Source organism: Amblyomma mixtum, chromosome 3 (genome assembly GCF_055824585.1).
Source record: "Amblyomma mixtum isolate Tamu chromosome 3, ASM5582458v1, whole genome shotgun sequence".
NCBI classification, from domain to species: Eukaryota; Metazoa; Arthropoda; class Arachnida; order Ixodida; family Ixodidae; genus Amblyomma; species Amblyomma mixtum.
In genome coordinates, this window is record NC_143014.1 from 188,736,468 (window position 1) to 188,754,329 (window position 17,862).

Below are 17,862 nucleotides of genomic sequence, written 5' to 3' on the forward strand. Positions count from 1 at the left end.
GGAATAATAGAGCGATATTGCGATAAGTAGAGCGTCCCCTCTCTTCAACCCCTGTAGCAATGATTATTTTTGTTGAAGAGCTACTCTAGCCTTTCTTCTCGATGACTAAAATTCGAAAAAAGCATGTGCATATATCGTCCCCCTTCTCCTATACCCCCCCCCCCCCAAGAGTTGGTCACATATCCCCCCCCCCCCCCCTGGTATACGCAAGGTTCTTTGTTCTACATGAGAACAGGGAAATAAATTGATCTCAAAATAGATTAGGGCTATAGAAATTTCGACACTTTTCAGCTTAAAAAGAAGGCTAAATACACGAGAAAGAACGCAAAGCACACACCAGCGCTGATTTCGAAAGCCTCAAAAGTGCTCTCGTGGCTCGCTGCAATGATAAAATCTGAAGTCACACTACAGTAACTCGCGAGAGCGCCGATATAGTCGCCAAGGGTTGCCCGAATTTCTGCATAATATAAACAAAAAAGGAAGCTCATGGATACGGCTGCAAGAGCTCACATCGTTTTTTTTTTCGCATTCTTGTACGAACAACGCAATATTATCATTTTATTATCTAAACACACAATATAGAAAAGGAACTGTCACCATAAAGAGGACAATGCAAACCTGCATCACGGGTAATTAGGCTGTGAGGGGTACGAAAAGCGTGGAGAGCGGCAGACGCTGACAAAACTTTAAAAATTGATGGTGGTTTAGCCTAGCTAAGAACGAAACATTGCACGAAGGCAGTTTTTTGCAGGTGTGCACCACCCCCACGTACCTGAAAGCGCGATTGAGTTGTCCACAGGTCTACGGGAGCCAGTTATGCGCGTCTTCAACTTTTTAGTCGTGAATGCCAATTTATCGAATGTACGCCGACGGCCGCGTTTCCGCAGCAATGTTTTCAACGCCAACGCATGCAGCGCACATATCTCTGTCACTATCGCCACATAGATCAAAGCGCGAATATTACTTTGATAGTAGTATGAGTTGATGAAGACCATGTGCAGTGTGCACAGCGCGAGTGTGTTGCAGTTTGACACGAGGCCTGTTCGGGTGCGGCGATAGCCTACTGCGAAGCTGCACTGTTCGCCCTGCCGTGGGTTCGAATTCCAGTCACGGATATTTATTTTTATTTATTTCACACGGCACAGACCCACAAACCCTGCAAACATACAAGCATCGCAAGATCTTGCCGGGGGGCTACCAATCGGCATAGTTCTTTCGCTCTCATAAACACACACTAATCGAACGGAAAGCTGCACACGGTCAGTAAAATACATGAACGCGTACAGAAACAGGAATGAAAAATTGGGGGAGGAGGAGAAGAAAGACGCATGAATCTCCGCAGGGCAGAAGAGCGCTGGAATCAGTACAGTCCTACATACGGCTGTCAAGCGCACGTGGTCGCTAAAAGTGCAAAGCTGATATTCTCCGAAGAGGCCCACAGGCACCCGAAAACAAAATTTTCTTTGCAAGGTAACGTGTGGAGAGCAGAGTTGGCGGGGCATACTGACGCAAAACGCCGAACAGCCCGATGAATACGGGCTAGCCGCGCGCCTTCATCGGAACAGCTTTTCGTTGGCCATGACATAGTCGGCACACAGCTTCATTAGCGTAGTCTTGGATTAGTGGGGAAATCCACGGCCACTTTAGCGGGATAAGACCGATCAGATGTACGCTGATAACGAGTCTAAAAGAAACCGGGAGGCTGGAAGCCGGGAGTATGTCGAGGAAGCATACAGCTTTAAGTGATTGGCCATCGTTAGGGGGCGCCGAGACCAGTCGTTCAGCTTCCTCATTCCTCTTGATGCCAGCATATGAGAAAGGTACACTAAGTGATCAGCCCTGCTCCGTGGGCTATGGTTACGATAGCAGTGGCGGTTATGTTGTGCAATGCAGAGGAGTGCGGGTGTAATGCAGCTTTCAACTTGCGATTGAGGGTTGCTCGGGTATCGCAGAAAACGACAATCCTGCTTCCTGCACGATTCACTGAGAACGTATTTGAGGGCCATACCGATTTCCATCGATTCCATAGTTTGTATAATCGAGGCCAAACAAGGAAAAAATCACTGTTTGCTTTGCAGATGTTACCGTAAAGCACAATGAAATCGTCAGTACTTTTCCGGTGTAAGCGGTCTAGATGATTGAAGGCCGATTCACACGACGGACCGTTCGCCCGCGGCCCGCGCACTACGTGTGCATACGGTCAAGTAAAACTCTAGTTTGGGCGAGTTGGTTCATGATGAAATAAAAACTGGTATGGCGCAAGAAACGGGGACACAGAAGTCCTGTGTGCATACGTCAGTCCTGTGTGCATACGTCAGTCCTGTGTGCATACGTCAGTCCTGTGTGCATACGTCAGTCCTGTGTGCATACGTCAGCACTTTGAGGGGCGCGCTGTCGGCCGCCATCCATCCATGCATCCAGCGCGCCTCTCAAAGTGCTGACGTATGCACACGTAGTGCGCGGGCCGCGGGCGAACGGTCCGTCGTGTGAATCGGCCTTTAAAGCGCAGATCCGCAGAGCTGGTTGTACTTGCTTATTGCGAGTATACCGAAATCTATCGTGAGAAGAATGAACCGCGAAGGAGCGCATTTGATGCTGGTAAAGTGCATAGTGAACTACGTGAAACAAACAGTTTGGAAGCTATGACGCACCCGCAGAAACAGGCAATCGCGCCTTCAATCCGCCAAAGCTGAAAGAGAAAGTCAGTTCTTGTTTTGCTTAGTTAGCCATCTTCGAGAGGGAAAAAGGTTTGTTACCGTTGAAACACATGTAGTACCACTTGACTTCGTTACCTCGGTGAGAAACAATGCGTGAAAATTTCAAGTTCATGCTGTCGACAGGCGGTTTCGCTACCAAACAGGCCGCTAGCGCTTCATTAGGGCCTTTGCACTCATTACGAGATTTCGGACGCTGCTAGCAAGTGGCAACAAAGAGGGGCGCAGTTTTTCTTCTCATGCTCTTCTTGTTTCGCGATCAATGAATTCGAGAGAGTTAGCGAGCTGGGAACGAGTCAGTCTCTATCCGTCCCCCAGGGAGAAAATGCAGGGAAGAGTTCGACGTTTGGGCGGACAAGTGACCTTACCCAAGAATGGCGCGCCAGTCCCGCAACCGCCGTTCACTTTGGGACCAGGCCGAGTTGTAACCCCGATTGCGCAGCTCGGTTGATGAACTGAGGAATCGGCGCGGTGCATGCCGAACGTGCAGTGCCTCAGCGCGGCGGATGGTAATTAAGCCTGCTCTCTAATTATCGGCTCTGCTCCCAGCGGGTCTGAGGACTTCGCGGTTCGCTCGCGCCTCTTCGATTTGTCAGCAGTTCGGCCCTTGGCGTCGCACGGCTAGCGTGGTCGCTCCTGGTGCCGCACCCCCGTTTTTTCTTTATTAACCCTGCGGCCACGGTGGCGTCATTTCATCTTGGGACACGGAGCTAAGAGCGAGAAATGCGAGAACGTTGAATTTGCAAACGCTAGCTTCCATTAGCCTTCGAGAGACCGTAACGAGTGCAACGGTGTAACGCGAATGTTGCATGCCTGCAGACTCGCTCTGATAATCGTATTTTTTTTGCTGTATTATTTTCTTGCCACAAGCTAACTTTATTTCATAAAGCGCAAAAATCTGTGCACGCATTTATTCATAGCCTTTTAGGCGTTGCACTCTCGCTACCTTCTGCGAAGGCAATAGTTCCCTTCGACTCCTAATTATGACTCGTGTTAGCGTTAACAGACGTATATAGCATATGTTAAATCTGGCACTTCTTTTTTTTTCGGTATGCTTTCAAAAGTAATGCTTATGGGAACCATGCAATCATCCGCAGTGCTTTTAGGTAAAAGTGAAACCCAATGAGTCCAGTAAAAGCTACCGACTTGCCTACTTACCACATAGAAGCTATAATACAGTTCAATCGCTCTGCATGATTATCGGCGGTAAGGTTAAAAACAAAGTTACAATGATTGCTTTCTAACTTTCAGCGAGCCCCACGACTCCTGCTACTGCAAGTACCACGCAGAACACTCTCAATGGTAAGTAACGCAGAAGAGTTTTACTCATACCTTTTGTAATCGTAGCGACAAGCGACAATATGCAACGAATAAAATCGTATGCAACCCATCTTGTAAATATTAACAGTACGGAAACTTGTAGCAGTGAGGAACATACCTTACGGTACAAAAATTATCATAAGCCAAAAAGTGACAGCACTGAGGAAGCATACTTTACGTCGTATATTTTCGTAGGATTTCAGAACCTTCTTCTTTGCAGAATCCTCAGTGGAAATACGGTTGTGGTATTCTTTACATTTATTAAATTTAATAAATTTCTTGTGCGTAAGTGACCATGTGCATCTACTGCACCAACTCTGCAATGGCCGGGCCCGGCAAAAGCTGGAGGAAATAGTTATGAAATAATGTGCTCATGCAAGTTGAACGAGCAGCTTCTGTGCTGGAAAAGGACATGTATTTTGTTGCGCAAAATTTATGAGCCTTTGCTCGCTCGCTATGTTGTTCAAGTATAGCCGATGTAGGCGCTAGGTTTATGTATAAAGAGGCCAAAGCGGCGGGCATACTAGTGCTGTTTAACTCTTTTTTCAAATTTGATCACACGCTGTCAAAGAGCAAAGTTTCCTTTTTCACGTCGGGCGGCTCACACTTGTGGCGCTGCTTTTTAGAGCCAGCCACCGAGAGGCCAATGCCTTACCTCCTGCATTCCTTACCTAGCTATCCCGTTCCGATCCGGCCTTTACCGGGACGTGCTGCTCCAGCTCGGTTATTCCAAGAGCGGTCCAGGAGCGCAGTGTGGCCCCATGAGTGACCATTTGACCCGTGTTGCCCGTTCGCAGGCCCCACGAGCATCCAGTCGATCCCGTTGTCCAGCACGTCGGTGCTGTTGTCGTGGGGGCCGTTGGCGCCCTACGTGGTGGGAGGCCAGTACCGTGTCCGTGTGCTCGACGACCAGAACTCGACTCGCGTTCTGAACGTCGGCTACGTGCTCTCCACGATCGTCCAGGATCTGGACGCCACCGAGAACTACACGCTCTCGGTGCAGTGGTGTCCCTCGCAGAATGTCTGCAGTGCCTTCGTGTCCACCACGCGGGTTGCCAATGCGCCAAGTGAGTGACTCCGCGTTGCATGTCGCCACCGCTACAAGGACTAGTAACGACTGTCGCAGTAGGCAGCTAGGAGAGTTGGTGTGGTGTCATAATGAAGAAGCACACAGCGCGGCAGACAACAAGAAATAAGACAAGAGCTGACAGATAACCGCCGGTCTTGCCGTTTAGTGTCCTTGTCTTTCGCACTGCTTGCTCTTTTAATTGGATGGTCTGTGGCCCTCATAATTTTCACTGAACACAATCAAAACATTTATGGGAAGTGGTGTCGTCTGGCTGCTCTCCTTAAACTAACTTCAGCTCAAGAGCTGAAGCCATCATTGCATGGAATTTTTAAAATGCTTCAAGAATTGCCACTTTTGAGGGCTTGTAACTTATGACGGTACAGAAAAGAAGCATGGTACTGTAACAGACGTTGTAACTGCCGAACAAGTAGGAATACGTTCGTGTAGATGCCTGTTTTAGTTGTTGTTTATGGCAATAACACGATATTTTTTCTTCCAAGGCGCTCTAAGACACTTTGCTGTATTGCATTAATATTATCCAATTTCTAGTTAAATGATGCTGACTGACTCGCTGGTTGTGGGAAGGGACGAAAATTATTTAGCTTCACGAAATTGATGTCAACATTTCATCCACAGTGCTACAATGCTTCATGTAATTGCATGCTATAGCACTTTTCTTCCGCCGCTTAGGACATCAGTTCGAAATTGCCGAATTCATAGCAGCAGCCACGCTGAAGTATAAACATTTTGGATAACAAAAGACTTGTCGACCGCCGCGGTGGCTCAGTGGTTATGTCGTTCGGCTGCTGACCCAAAAGACGCGGATTCGATCCCGGCCGTGGCGGTCGAATTTCGATGGAGGCGAAATTCTAGAGGCCCGTGCACTGCGCGATGTCAGTGCACGTTAAAGAACCCCAGGTGGTCGAAACTTCCGAAGCCCATCTCTACGGCGTCCCCATTGCCTGAGTCGCCTTGGGACGTTAAACCACCATAAACCCATAAAAGACGTGTTGTTCCAACATAAGAAACCTAGCGGCGCTTTTGAGGAACGCCTTTTGCATGTGTAGATGCATGTTTTTGGTAACTATATCACAACGAACAAATACCAATTACTCAAATTCTCCCCTCCCAACATTCGCGAAAAATTTCAGCTGCAGGACGACGAACGACGCACGAAATAGTACGGCTTTCGACATTATACTTTAGTGTAGAAGTTTCTCGTTATGTGAACGAAGTACTTCTGGAAAGTCGGAACTATTGCCACCGATCGCGACCACTACCATGGCTTCGCGATCGTGAGAGCTGCGTGGCAGAAGAAATAAGTAGCTAGTGCCGCCGAGCATCCAGTGTTCAGAAAAGGGGCTCGCAACTCTGTGTTGAATTCCAGATGCTTTCTGCTGTTGCTTCGAGGAGAAAAAAATATCTAGCCGGCTGTTTTGTTTATTTTCTCATTATTTGCTGAAACCTGCCCACACAGCTTACTTCCCGGCACAAGTACGTTTAATTTGTCTGCTGCACGCTTCGCACAAAGGTTAACAAACGCCATGACGCATATCCGGTGGAAAGCACTTGAGTACTCAGGCGAGATACCACGGCGTCCGCTCTACATCTATTAAATTCTGCTTTCCACCTCTAGGACCGAGAAGTGTGCTTCGCGATCCAAAACAAATCTCCACAATTCTGCTTAGATTAATGTTATCCCTTGAAAAAGTATTTCAGCGACTGCGTCATGTGTTGTTCTGTTCGACGCAGTACGCCGATTCAATTCAGGTTTCCTCGAATCCGAATTAAGTGCTCACTAGATACATACAGCTTCTTGCTGCCTAGCTGCGAAAAAAAAAGCTCCTGCTTGCACAGACGGCCCCCAGACTGTTTGTGCAATGTTCTCAGAATATGTGTCTTGTTATGACTTACCTAATCTAAATATTTTTTCGGTAAGGCGTCTCGTGCATTGTCCTGTGCTGGTGACGGCGAACGCAGGAAATTAGGCTCAAGAGAATATTTGCTTTGGGAAGACGACTCGTGCACGTAAACGAAGACATAACCCAGTGGTAGCGAAAGTGACGATGCTAGTCAGCGGACGCCCAGCCGAGCGAATCCGTGTGGGTCCGGGTAGAAATCCTTTCCAAGGAATGGGCAGTCCGAGAATCGCCCTTTGTACAAATTTTTCTCAATTATTTAAAATCAGACGCGATAAATGGCGATAGGAGACTGACCAGCTAGTGAATAGGGGCAGAGAATTTCTCAATGATAGAGTGATGGGTTTCTATGGGGTAAATAAATACTGCGGACTATGGAAAGGCACGTAGTCGTAGGCGATAGGTTTAATTTTGATTACCCGAGTTTCTTAACGCGCCCTAAAATTTCAGTATGCGGGTATGTCTGCCTTTTGCCTCCATCCAGATGTGGGCACGATGGCCGGCATCAAGCCCGTGAGCGAATCTGGAGTCGAGCGCACACAGCCACTGAGTCACCACCGCGAGTGCGGAGACTTGATTGGTGATATTAAGAGTTTGTGACAAAAAACAAAGAAACATTAAATTACGGCGAAAACAAGGACAACTCGTCAAAGCACGACCTGAATATTTTGTCTTACTAATGACGTCATGAAAAAGAGGAAAAACACTGTCGATTGCAAGAAAAACCCTAGTGACAGTGTGCGCTCGAAATAAGATTAACTGTCGCGCCGCACTTCACGGTGGTCCGAGTCACTAGTGGACGGCTTATAACAGACTATACATTTACTGATTTATTATGAGGAGCTTCCCAGTGTCCAGAGACTGTGTCACTCAATCAAAGGCGGAATTCCAGCATAAAAGAGCCCTAAGAAGCACGTAAATTAATTACTGTGCCTTACTTCCTCTGACTTATTATGCCGATGGAGAACTGCTGGCGTTTAGCAACTTCGCAACGTACATTTCCCGGGACTAAGACCCTAAATGACTTATTATTTCGGAAAAACTGTTTCAGCTCCCTAGCCGGCTTCATTCAGTCTATGTCGATAATTAGCTGCTCATCGACCGAAGCGAGCACGGAAGGTGTGGCCGCCGCACGAGAGCAGACGGGTTCTGCGTGTGCACACCATGCATATGGAGTCAAACGTCATCAGGTTTCTCGCGCTAATGACACTGCGATGTTTACATCCAGTCATTATTACCCGTCTCGTTGACGCTCATCCCGCCGCTGTTAACAGAATCTCTGTCCTAATGAGCAAGTTGTGACGCAACGAGATGTATAAAGAAAATGTCCCCCATGAGCTGCCGCTGCAGTGTCGGCATAGCACCCCGGCGTTCTTGAACAGCGTTACACCGGCATTTAATCGGAATTGTGTAAGACTCTTCAACCCTGGCAGGCTGTATGCGGGCGATGTCAACAACTTAGGCATTTCTGCGAGCACAGGAAATAAGGGATTGTAAAGGAGCTTAACACTCCTTAGATGCATTGGAGGAACTTCGCTGCCGCTCTTTGAAGGGGAGATAAAAACAAAAAAAGCGCGGTTTTGCGAAGAGCCGTGTGCTACAAAGGTGAAAGGAAAGAACCCACGCTCGTGTGGTCGGTATTGTCGGCGGTTCTGTTTGTGCACCAGAGACTCGGCTGCAGGCCGGTTTATGGAAGACAAATTACCCCCGGTAACGGAGAAACGAGCTTCGGCTCGTTTATATCGTGGTTCGCTCGGCAAGCCCCGGGAGATTTTTTTGTTTCCCCCTAGACTCTTGGTACTATTGTTGCGCTGCTGTATTATTGCTGTGCATGCGTTCTGAGATCTGTTCAGCGAGGTATTTTATCTCGTGGCTGTTGCTACCATACTCACGATTTGAGTCACTGCAAAGATAGCTCTGCACAGCATTCGCTCGCGTTACTTTTTTTATGACGAGCATGCTTATGTGCCTTTCTGCCAGCAGCGCGGGTCGATACCGAGTGGCATTTACCTTAAATATTTCGCTCGTGCCGTAAAACCGTTGATGTGAACGAAACGCAGCACGGAAAGTGAAAGCTCTTGCACGCATAAAAAATAACGACGTCAGGGCCGCTGCCTTCAGATGAGACAGAAGTGTAAATAAAAAGCAGGTTAGGTAAACCTTTTATACACTGCGCTGGGCCACATGCTACTCGAAAAGGTTGAGAACACTGCTAGCACATCTCGCCTTCACGGAAGTCTTGAGGATGCGCACACTTTGCGAAAGGGAAAAAAAAGTTGATGAAACAAATGATATACGACCCGTATTAAGATTCAAAACAAGGAAGAGACTAGTTAAGAGATGCTTTCAATTTAGTCACTGTTGCGTTGTTTTGAGGCAGCTGGTCTTCAGACCAGGTTGACTCGTTATATTGCAAAATATGCAGCAGTAGTCGTTGGGCTCTGCGTATACAGTAACTACTCAGCATGTCCAGCTTTACTGCTTCGTTTAGTTATCGCTGGATGCCTGTTAGCCATCCTTAGCCCCTAACCCATTTACGTACTCCTCGTAGCTTTTCTTAAATTACACGAGAGACACTGAGAAAGCATGGTGGATCTTTCTCGCCAATGCACGAACGTGCCCTTCTTGCGGGTAATTATTGCCACGAAAGCGCGTATGGTATTTCTTTACGGCGATACTTGGAGATTTGCGAAGATATATTTTTATGTAAGTTTGATTGTGATGACTGATTGCAATAGAATGTTTTTATAGAATTTATTTTCATTTCTGCAAGTTTGGCAAATCGTTAGGTGTATTTAAAATGACATTTGATTCTGTGGCCAGGCACTATCCTATCTAATGTTGTTATTCGTTGATTATAGCTTTGCATATATGTAAATAATTCACGATTATAGCGAACACCTTTTATTCTTCAGGGACTGAATGACACCCACTAGGACAAAACTATGCAAAAATAACCCCCTTCACTCTCCGCTATGAAAAGCGTAGCATGATAAAAAGAAACGGTGTTCAAGCACTATTATGCATGCTCTATGAGCAGTCACCGCAAAGTCGTTTGCCATAATTTTATACCCCCTTCTTGTAACTTACGCTTTTAGCCATGGTGTAAAAAAGACTGCCAGTAAAGCAGAGCTGGGCAGTCCCGAACCCCGCCAGCCCATTAGAGCTAGGAAGCGAATGGCTAACATCTTTCGAAATTTGTTCTCCTAGCGTGTAGCGCTGCCATTATGCATGCGACGTCACAACCAGTTCTCGTTTTTCGATGACGACTTGCAGAGCTTCCTGTGCCGACGAACCTTACGGTCGTGGATGTCGGAGCGTCGTCCATCAACGTCACTTGGCAGCTTCCTGCGAACAGCGTCAACAACATCACGGGTTATCAGGTGTCCTGGTGCATTAGCGACATGTGCATCGGAAAGCTCAACGACTTGACGGGCAGCACTGCGTACTCGGTTCAGCGGCTGCAGGATTTCAAGAACTACACCGTCTTTGTGTGCGCCTACTTGGATCGAGGCCTGACCACGTTCGTTGGCCAGTGCGTCAATGTGACCGCCAAAACGCAACCTGCAGGTGAGCAAGCTTTTGTGTGCGATGCCGTAGGTGGGTTTTTAAAGGCCGCTTAGCGTTACGGCTTTAAGGGAGTGACTGTTTCCATCGACAAGTGCGCTCCTGAATCGTTGCCGTCTCCTTGATCATCGATTTTAAAACAGTGCTCGCCTCTTTCCTGCCTCGCTTGGCCGCTTCTGCCGACAGAGGTAATCTTAATACACGGCATGAAAACTGAAAGCCTATAACCACTTAGGTGGCATGCTTAGGGTACAGTTTACGTCGTGTCTCCACCTTCTACTAGATAAGAAAGCTGAGAAAGAACTTACGGGTCGAGGTGGGATTGAGGGGGTGTTCCTTTCAAGACAGTTTATCATTATCACACTTCTCAGAGAAGCACGGATATGTCAGTATCTGAATTTTGCGAAATATGCCCTGCTTTACGTGCTAAGCAACCGGCTACAAGGACAGCGAGTGTATATTTGTTCCAGTTAGAAAACGTACTCTGAGATCCAAGACTTGATAGAGAAAACAATGCAGTATTACGCTGTGTCTCGCTAAAAAAATGTGGCAGCGTTTGTGGACACCCCAGGTAACGCCTACAAATAAAGAGCCATCTTCTCAAAGCTTTTCGCAAGAATGGACGCTTTGTGACAATCTCGCACCCGTGTCCTCGGCACTCGTGGCAATTTTGCACTGGATGATTAAGGCACCACGTAATCGTGGGACTATACAATTTTCAGTTGGTGTATAATGCAGGTAAAACAGTGCAAAATTGGCACACTGGGCAGAATGGTTTCATAAAGTACGTATTAATTCGTGGGCACAAAATTTCGTGAGCTCGTCGGGACAAGGTGACTGGTAGCCACCGACGGATGAATGTGGTGGCAGTCACCGGTGCATGAAAATGTCAGTAAAGTACTTCAGATAACAGCCGCCGTGTTGGGTCAGTGATTATGCGTTCGGCTGCTGAACCGAAATACGCGGGTTCGTTCTTGGCCGTTGCGGTCGAATTTCGATGGAGGCGAAATTTTAGAAGCCCGTGTACTGTGCGATGTCAGTGCACGTTAAAGGACCCCAAGTGGTCGAAATTTCCGGAGCCCTCCACTACGGCGTCCCTCATAGCCTGAGCCACTTTGGGACGTTAAACCACAATAAATCAAACCAATCATTGAGATAACAAATGAATCCAGGTTTTGTACTGTTTTATAGTATAAGTGAAATGCGCAAAAACTTAGACAGGACACAGAAAGAAACACATACAACAGTTCACGAGCGCAACTACTACCAACTGTTTAATGGGGTGAAACAACAACAGCATATATACATAAAAGCAGCGCATGCGTAAAGGTAGAGCAGGCACACACATCACAAAGACCGCAATTTTATACAAACGAATCAAGATATGAAACTTCAGCATCATAGATCTGCAACGAAGCATCACTTACGCAGCGATCAGATAGTTTTTTAACATGGAAGGCCTCTAAGACAAGCCGGGTTTTTCATTGGTACTCCTGCCTAGAATCTTTGTCATCTCAAATCTTGCCCTACACTTGCAGGAAGAAATGTGCCTTACAAGGTTTGAATTTTTATCATTATTGTCAACATTTTTTGCATGCTCCCGTAGCCGGTCATTAATGCCGGTGTCCTGTCTAAGTTTTTGCGCATTTCACTTATACTATGCAGAACCAACTAGCCCGACAACACGCTCTTCTGTACTGTTTTATATGTGTTAACAGTCGAGGCCGCAAAGAATTCTCCCAAGGTGTCTTTTAGCGAACATGTGCTGCTTGGATATGCTCATATGTGACGGTGTGCACCGTTCGGGAGACCACTTTTCGCAAACTGGCGGCCATTTCCGGCAATTTTAGTGAAGTTCTCGCTTATTTTTTTTTCGTTTTCAGTACATTCATACACGTGCAACTAAACTCCAAGCCCTGGCCCGTTTTCGTGTATGTCCAGTCTGCCGATTGCGCTCTGTTTAGTCAATCGGAGACTGTTGCCGCGGGCCAGCAGCTTTGATAATTCTGCCCTTTATCTGACGACTTAATTCATCTAAAGCTTCTGCATCAATACGACAAACGACAACTTGTTGAGACACTGTGTGTGGGACAGCATTTGAAACGTTATCAACTTCTTGTGAAGGTCCTTATTATAAAATATTTTAACTCTCGTAATAGTATTAAAGCGCGCCTCAAACACCCGTCTTCGTCCTATTCCTGTCCTCTTTCCGAGTGTAATCATTCCTCATCGCATATCTTGACATAAAAGATAAATTGTCATCAAGAAGAGAGCGAAGCACGTTTACGAATGCATTCTTAAAAAAATGAGAAAAAAGAGGCCCAGAATGTAGAAGTGGCTGGCCGGTGATCGCGTGCGTCGGTCGTGCTCCGCTGGGCCAGCCTTTATAGCTTCCAGCGCACTAGGGGCTAGACGAAGAGGAAGGGGAAACCACTGAGACAAAAACACCGTATTTTCAACAGAGGACGCTTCAGGACACCTATGTGCTTCAATGCGTCTGTATACCTAAGCGAGCAGTTATATGCGTTGTTCGTTACTTGCATGAATATACTGAGAACAGCTCGCCGCTGAAACAATGACTTGTCTTGCGTTATACGAAATAAAGTGACATGGACCTCATATATAAAACAGGCGTCGTGCATGACAGGCATAAAAGGGACGCAAAATGGATGACCCTCCTGATTACATTCACCAGGAAGCTTGAGTTTTCGGACGAATGCATAAACAATAAAAGGTGCGCAGGTTGTGCGACGTATGCCGTGCAATTTCCCTCCACACGCGTGGACCAGCGCGTGAGGGAAAGCTTGATCATTCCGCACCGCGAAAAACAGTCCCAAACAGAGTGGCACTGGGGCAGCAGCGCGCGGTCCATTGATATGTATGCAAGCAAAGCGAGTACGCCCGTGGGCAGCGAGCCCGGGGCAATGGCAGTAGATTCGATTAGTCTCCGTGACACGGAATGGATTGACCTGGCACCGAATGGGATGGGGCACAAAGGCACTTCCGCGGGAATCTCCTGCGGCCATTGTCGATGGTACACCGTGCTCTATGCGCGGAATGTGTGCCAAGACGAATGAACGCCGTGGGATGCATTTTCGCCGTGGCGGTGCACGGACGTGACCTAGATCTTTGCGCGTTTCTCGCAGCTCCCACCGGCGGCGTGGCCATACCGCTGAGCCAATCATCTATCCTGGTCATCTGGGCTCCGAAACCGGGATGCCCTTCGATATCTGCTTACCAGCTGAGGGTTGCCAACCCCACGCCCACCGTAAACTGGGTCTCCACGGAAATGACTCAATACACCTTCGCGAACCTTCAATCGAAGACGAGCTACACCTTCCAGCTTCGGTGGTGTCCCCTGCCCGGAACGTGCAGCATGTCTGTGAACATAACAGGAAGCACAGTCTGAAGCCTTTCGACCGTGAACGTCGCTATAAAGAGGGCTACGACGTCCTTTACACTCGAACAAGTCGATGTTCTCGATGGCTGCGTGTGTTTGTACCAGTTATTCTGAAATGTGTTGTGATGCACGCACGGTTCTCTGCCATCTGCGGAACCAAAACACGGACGTAACTGCAGCTTGCGTGTCATTATAACAAGCGTTGCTTTTGCGAGCATGGTGTGCTTATGCAGCGTATTGATCTTCCTTTAGCTCACATTACGTGTAACTGCCATTACGTAGTCGCCTTCTCACTAAATGACCGAGCGCATGCCCTTCTAGTCAAACGTTGTAGCGAAAGCTTTGTCAGGAGTGTGCAGACATTTTCTGCATAATTGCTTTTTATAGGCTTTGCATTCATTTTGTACATAGACAACATCCTCTTTCTTCTTGCTGAAGACATTATAAACCTATGATAACCTCAGTAACCTATATTTTTTATATATGATGTTTTTAATACGCACAAGGTACTGATAAAGTGGGACACTATTCGTTCTTTCCAGGTCTCACTCTTTACACTGTTTATGAAGTGTTCATACAGAAACAGACCGAGTCGTGCCATTTTGGAGGTGATTGCCATCGTCGAATGTCGTGCCGTGTTTAAAAGTACAATAACCAACTTTCTCAAACGAATGATTGAATGGAGGTCCATTTTGTAGAAAATTATCAGTTGTTAAATTATGGTCCCAATAATTCAATTCAATTCAATTTAGTTTCCATGTACACTGACGAGGGTCAAGGGGAAAAAGCCAGATATTGTGGCTTGACATGCCCCTCGGCTCCTAAATTCCAGGGCAGCCTGCAACACGCAAGTAACATATTGCGAGCAACATCGCGAGATGCGTACAAAAATGACTGCCAAAAACGGCTGGCGAGTCATTAGAAAAAATCAAAGAATGAAGCGCGCACGCACAAAAAAAAAAAGAAAAGAGGAAAGGAGAAAAATATCGCATATAAAACAAGTCTGTGGTTATTCAAACACGCCAACATTTCATGAAACGAATGGAATCAAAGTAATGAAAGCATAGTGAAATTAAAAAGTAGCATAAGTCCTGTATATCTTTGCGGCATGCCCTTGATATGTCAACATCTGCAGCATGGAATTATTTAGGAGGCCCTATAAACCCAATTTTGATAGAGGCGAAATTATAGAGGCCCGTGTACTGTACGATGTCAGTGCACCTTAGAGTCCCAGGTGGTCGAAATTCCGGAGCCCTTCACTACGGCGTCCCTCATAGCCGGAGTCGCTTTGGGACGTTAAACCCAATAAAATCAAACCAAACTATAAACTTAACAATGTAACCTTAAAAGGTACTCGCTGATAGTTTCTCTCTCATTCGTACACCCTCTGACATAAGCAAGCGAAAGACAGACTGCGAACAGGACGAGCGCTCAATCGTTCTGTTCGCAGCCGTGGTCTTTCGTCTATTTTTGCCAAAGTTAGCGATGTCGAAATCAACATTACGCACCTACTAGCGAGAATCGTAAGTCATTTGTCGTCCTGGAGGGCTTTCGGCCTGCAATAGTTCCAAATGGTATGGTGTTGACAATTATAAGCTGGAGGAACACAGACAGACAATCGGCACTCTACCACGGTTGAGCGAAACCTTACGAAACCAGGTGTCTGCATATCGCGTACAGTGCTCTATATGCCGATGTCGGCCGCCGCTTTTTATTTCCGCATGCAAATATGTAACCTAGTCTTTGAGAGAACAAACCAGTGTTACTTTGCAGCGTTTGCTGACCTGTGACATGCGCGCGACATGAGCTCCAGCGGCGCCTGTGGCGTGGTATTGTTTGTTTTACTAGTACCCTGCTTGCTATCTAAAATTATTTTTTCTCGTTCCCTTTCAACCCTACAAATGCAATCTACTTTCCTTGATGTCAGTGATGGTTGGCCTCTCGTTCGTTCCAGATATTGCCCAGGAGACCAAAAAAAGCTAGCTATGAAAGCCCAGGTTTGAGTTCCCGGGCGTACGCCCTTGCAAACCGCAAGATAGGTTATGCCTTGTCAACTCTATCACAGCTTAGAATAGGCGCAAACAGTCCATAAAGAGTGACGCATGATATGAAATCTGCTTGGTTGTGTATTTAGTTGTGAAAAAAGCAACTACAGTGGTACTAAATTTTGTACGAAGCAGAATTTGAAAGTGCACAACATCTGGAAGCCACGTCAAGGAGCCACGTCAAGGAGCCACAGTTGATGATATGCGTTTTATTCCCGGAAACAAACATATCCGCAACATTTCAATGGGCGTTGAATTGACGACTTTATGCTCGGCCACTTACTTTCAGAAATCGTAGTTGAGGGCCTATGCAGACATCACTCTCCACGTTTTATGCGAGTTTTTATTTTTGCAAAGAAAAGTGCGTACAGCTTCAATGAAGCCATTCGTATTTCCGTGGTCAGGTCATCGATGCCGTCAATGTAAACTTTCGAATATGAACTTCTGAGTAGTTTTTATTGACTTCAAAACAGTCTTCTTGACTCAAATTAGTCATGCCTGCCTAGCTAAGCATATGGACTAAACCAGTACCAATCGGTGGTTGCGCGAACACACTAGAGGCAATGTGACTACAGTGGCATGCAGGTAGAGCAGTTCGCGCAAGCGCTGTTAGAATGGGTAGGGGTCTTCTTCGTTTTCGTGTTTCATAAATAGATGGAACCCCGGAGGCCTGACTGAATGGTATAATAATCTATTAGTATTTCGAAGAGGCTTGCTCAGCAGAACACCGTCGTAATCGAAATTCAATACACATCAAGTGCGCGCGATCCTTTAAGGCGGTGCACTGTCGTTTCAAAGAGCTGCCCGGCCGCCTGTTTTGCGGCAGAATGGAGTAGCGACGCTAGACTAGCGCTCCTGGCACTTCAATGCTCTGAACAGGTGGAGGATATAGTCCGCCTAACTCTCCAGGAAGCTTGTACTGGTGCTACACAGAAAAAAAGTCTAGTGACATGGGAAATTTTCAAAATGAATGCCACAGGAAACAACACCGCTACTTTTTGCGGCTGGCAGGCATTGCATACTGTACATGCTCTATGCGGAGTCGAAAAAAGTTTGCTGCTGTCTACCACATTGGCGTATTTAATGCGATGCCACGCTTGCCAAACAGCGCTATTGCTTGTCTGATCGTGGCTACAATCACTTCGCTTTGATACTTCTTGCGGATTTACTTTCATCACTTACTAAGCGCTTAATTTGCCCTGAGGCGTATTTCTCTCTATTTCTGTATGTTGTGTGTTTTATGTGCTTTTACATTTTTTGCATTTGAAACATTCCTGCAAACACGTTCCCTTGGCTTTCAGCTCCCATGATTATAAAAACTCGATTTATTGCAGCAATTGTGCTTGTCATTTTAAATGTATGAATTAAAAATAGTGCTTGAAGGATTCAAAGTGAATTTCCTCATTGCCGCATGTGCTTCCGGAATGCGTCTGCATAATACGCGCAAATGTCTGAGTCCCGCAGCGATTGTTCTTGTGTCGTTTCAAAATATACTGAAAACAATGCAAGCTTTTTTAACAGCGTATACATTTCATCAATAATACAAAATGTGTTCGAGCAGTATGGGAAAGCAACCAACAATCCCGCTGAAGCGCTTCTGAACCTCTACAAGCTTTGATAACTTTTTGTTTCTTTTTATTAACGCCTGGTATCGTGAACTTGCGTGTTTGCAGTGATTTTTCCTCGGAGAGAAGTATGTGGGATATTTCGGCAAGGTTTACTGCTCGGCTAGTTGGTTAGTTTCTTTGTTGGGACAAAGTAAGTTGAGCGCTTCATAAGACGAGGACGTGAAGGAGACAAACAGAACGAGCCCCCGTCCTACTTGTCG

The 17,862-nt window shown here is 46.6% G+C and overlaps 1 protein-coding gene across 3 annotated transcripts in view; it reads left to right on the plus strand.

Moving 5' to 3' along the window:
• LOC149353028 (netrin receptor DCC-like) overlaps positions 1-17,419 on the plus strand; it is a 68,472-nt gene extending 51,053 nt beyond the window's left edge. For all 3 annotated transcript variants that reach the window (XM_089577265.1, XM_089577267.1, XM_089577266.1), the window contains 4 exons: positions 3,966-4,016; positions 4,832-5,101; positions 10,299-10,592; positions 13,736-17,419. In XM_089577265.1, coding sequence (XP_089433391.1) covers positions 3,966-4,016; positions 4,832-5,101; positions 10,299-10,592; positions 13,736-13,998 — 878 coding nt within the window. In that variant the 3' untranslated portion in view covers positions 13,999-17,419. The remainder of the gene's footprint in view (positions 1-3,965; positions 4,017-4,831; positions 5,102-10,298; positions 10,593-13,735) is intronic.
• Positions 17,420-17,862: the final 443 nt, after the last annotated feature.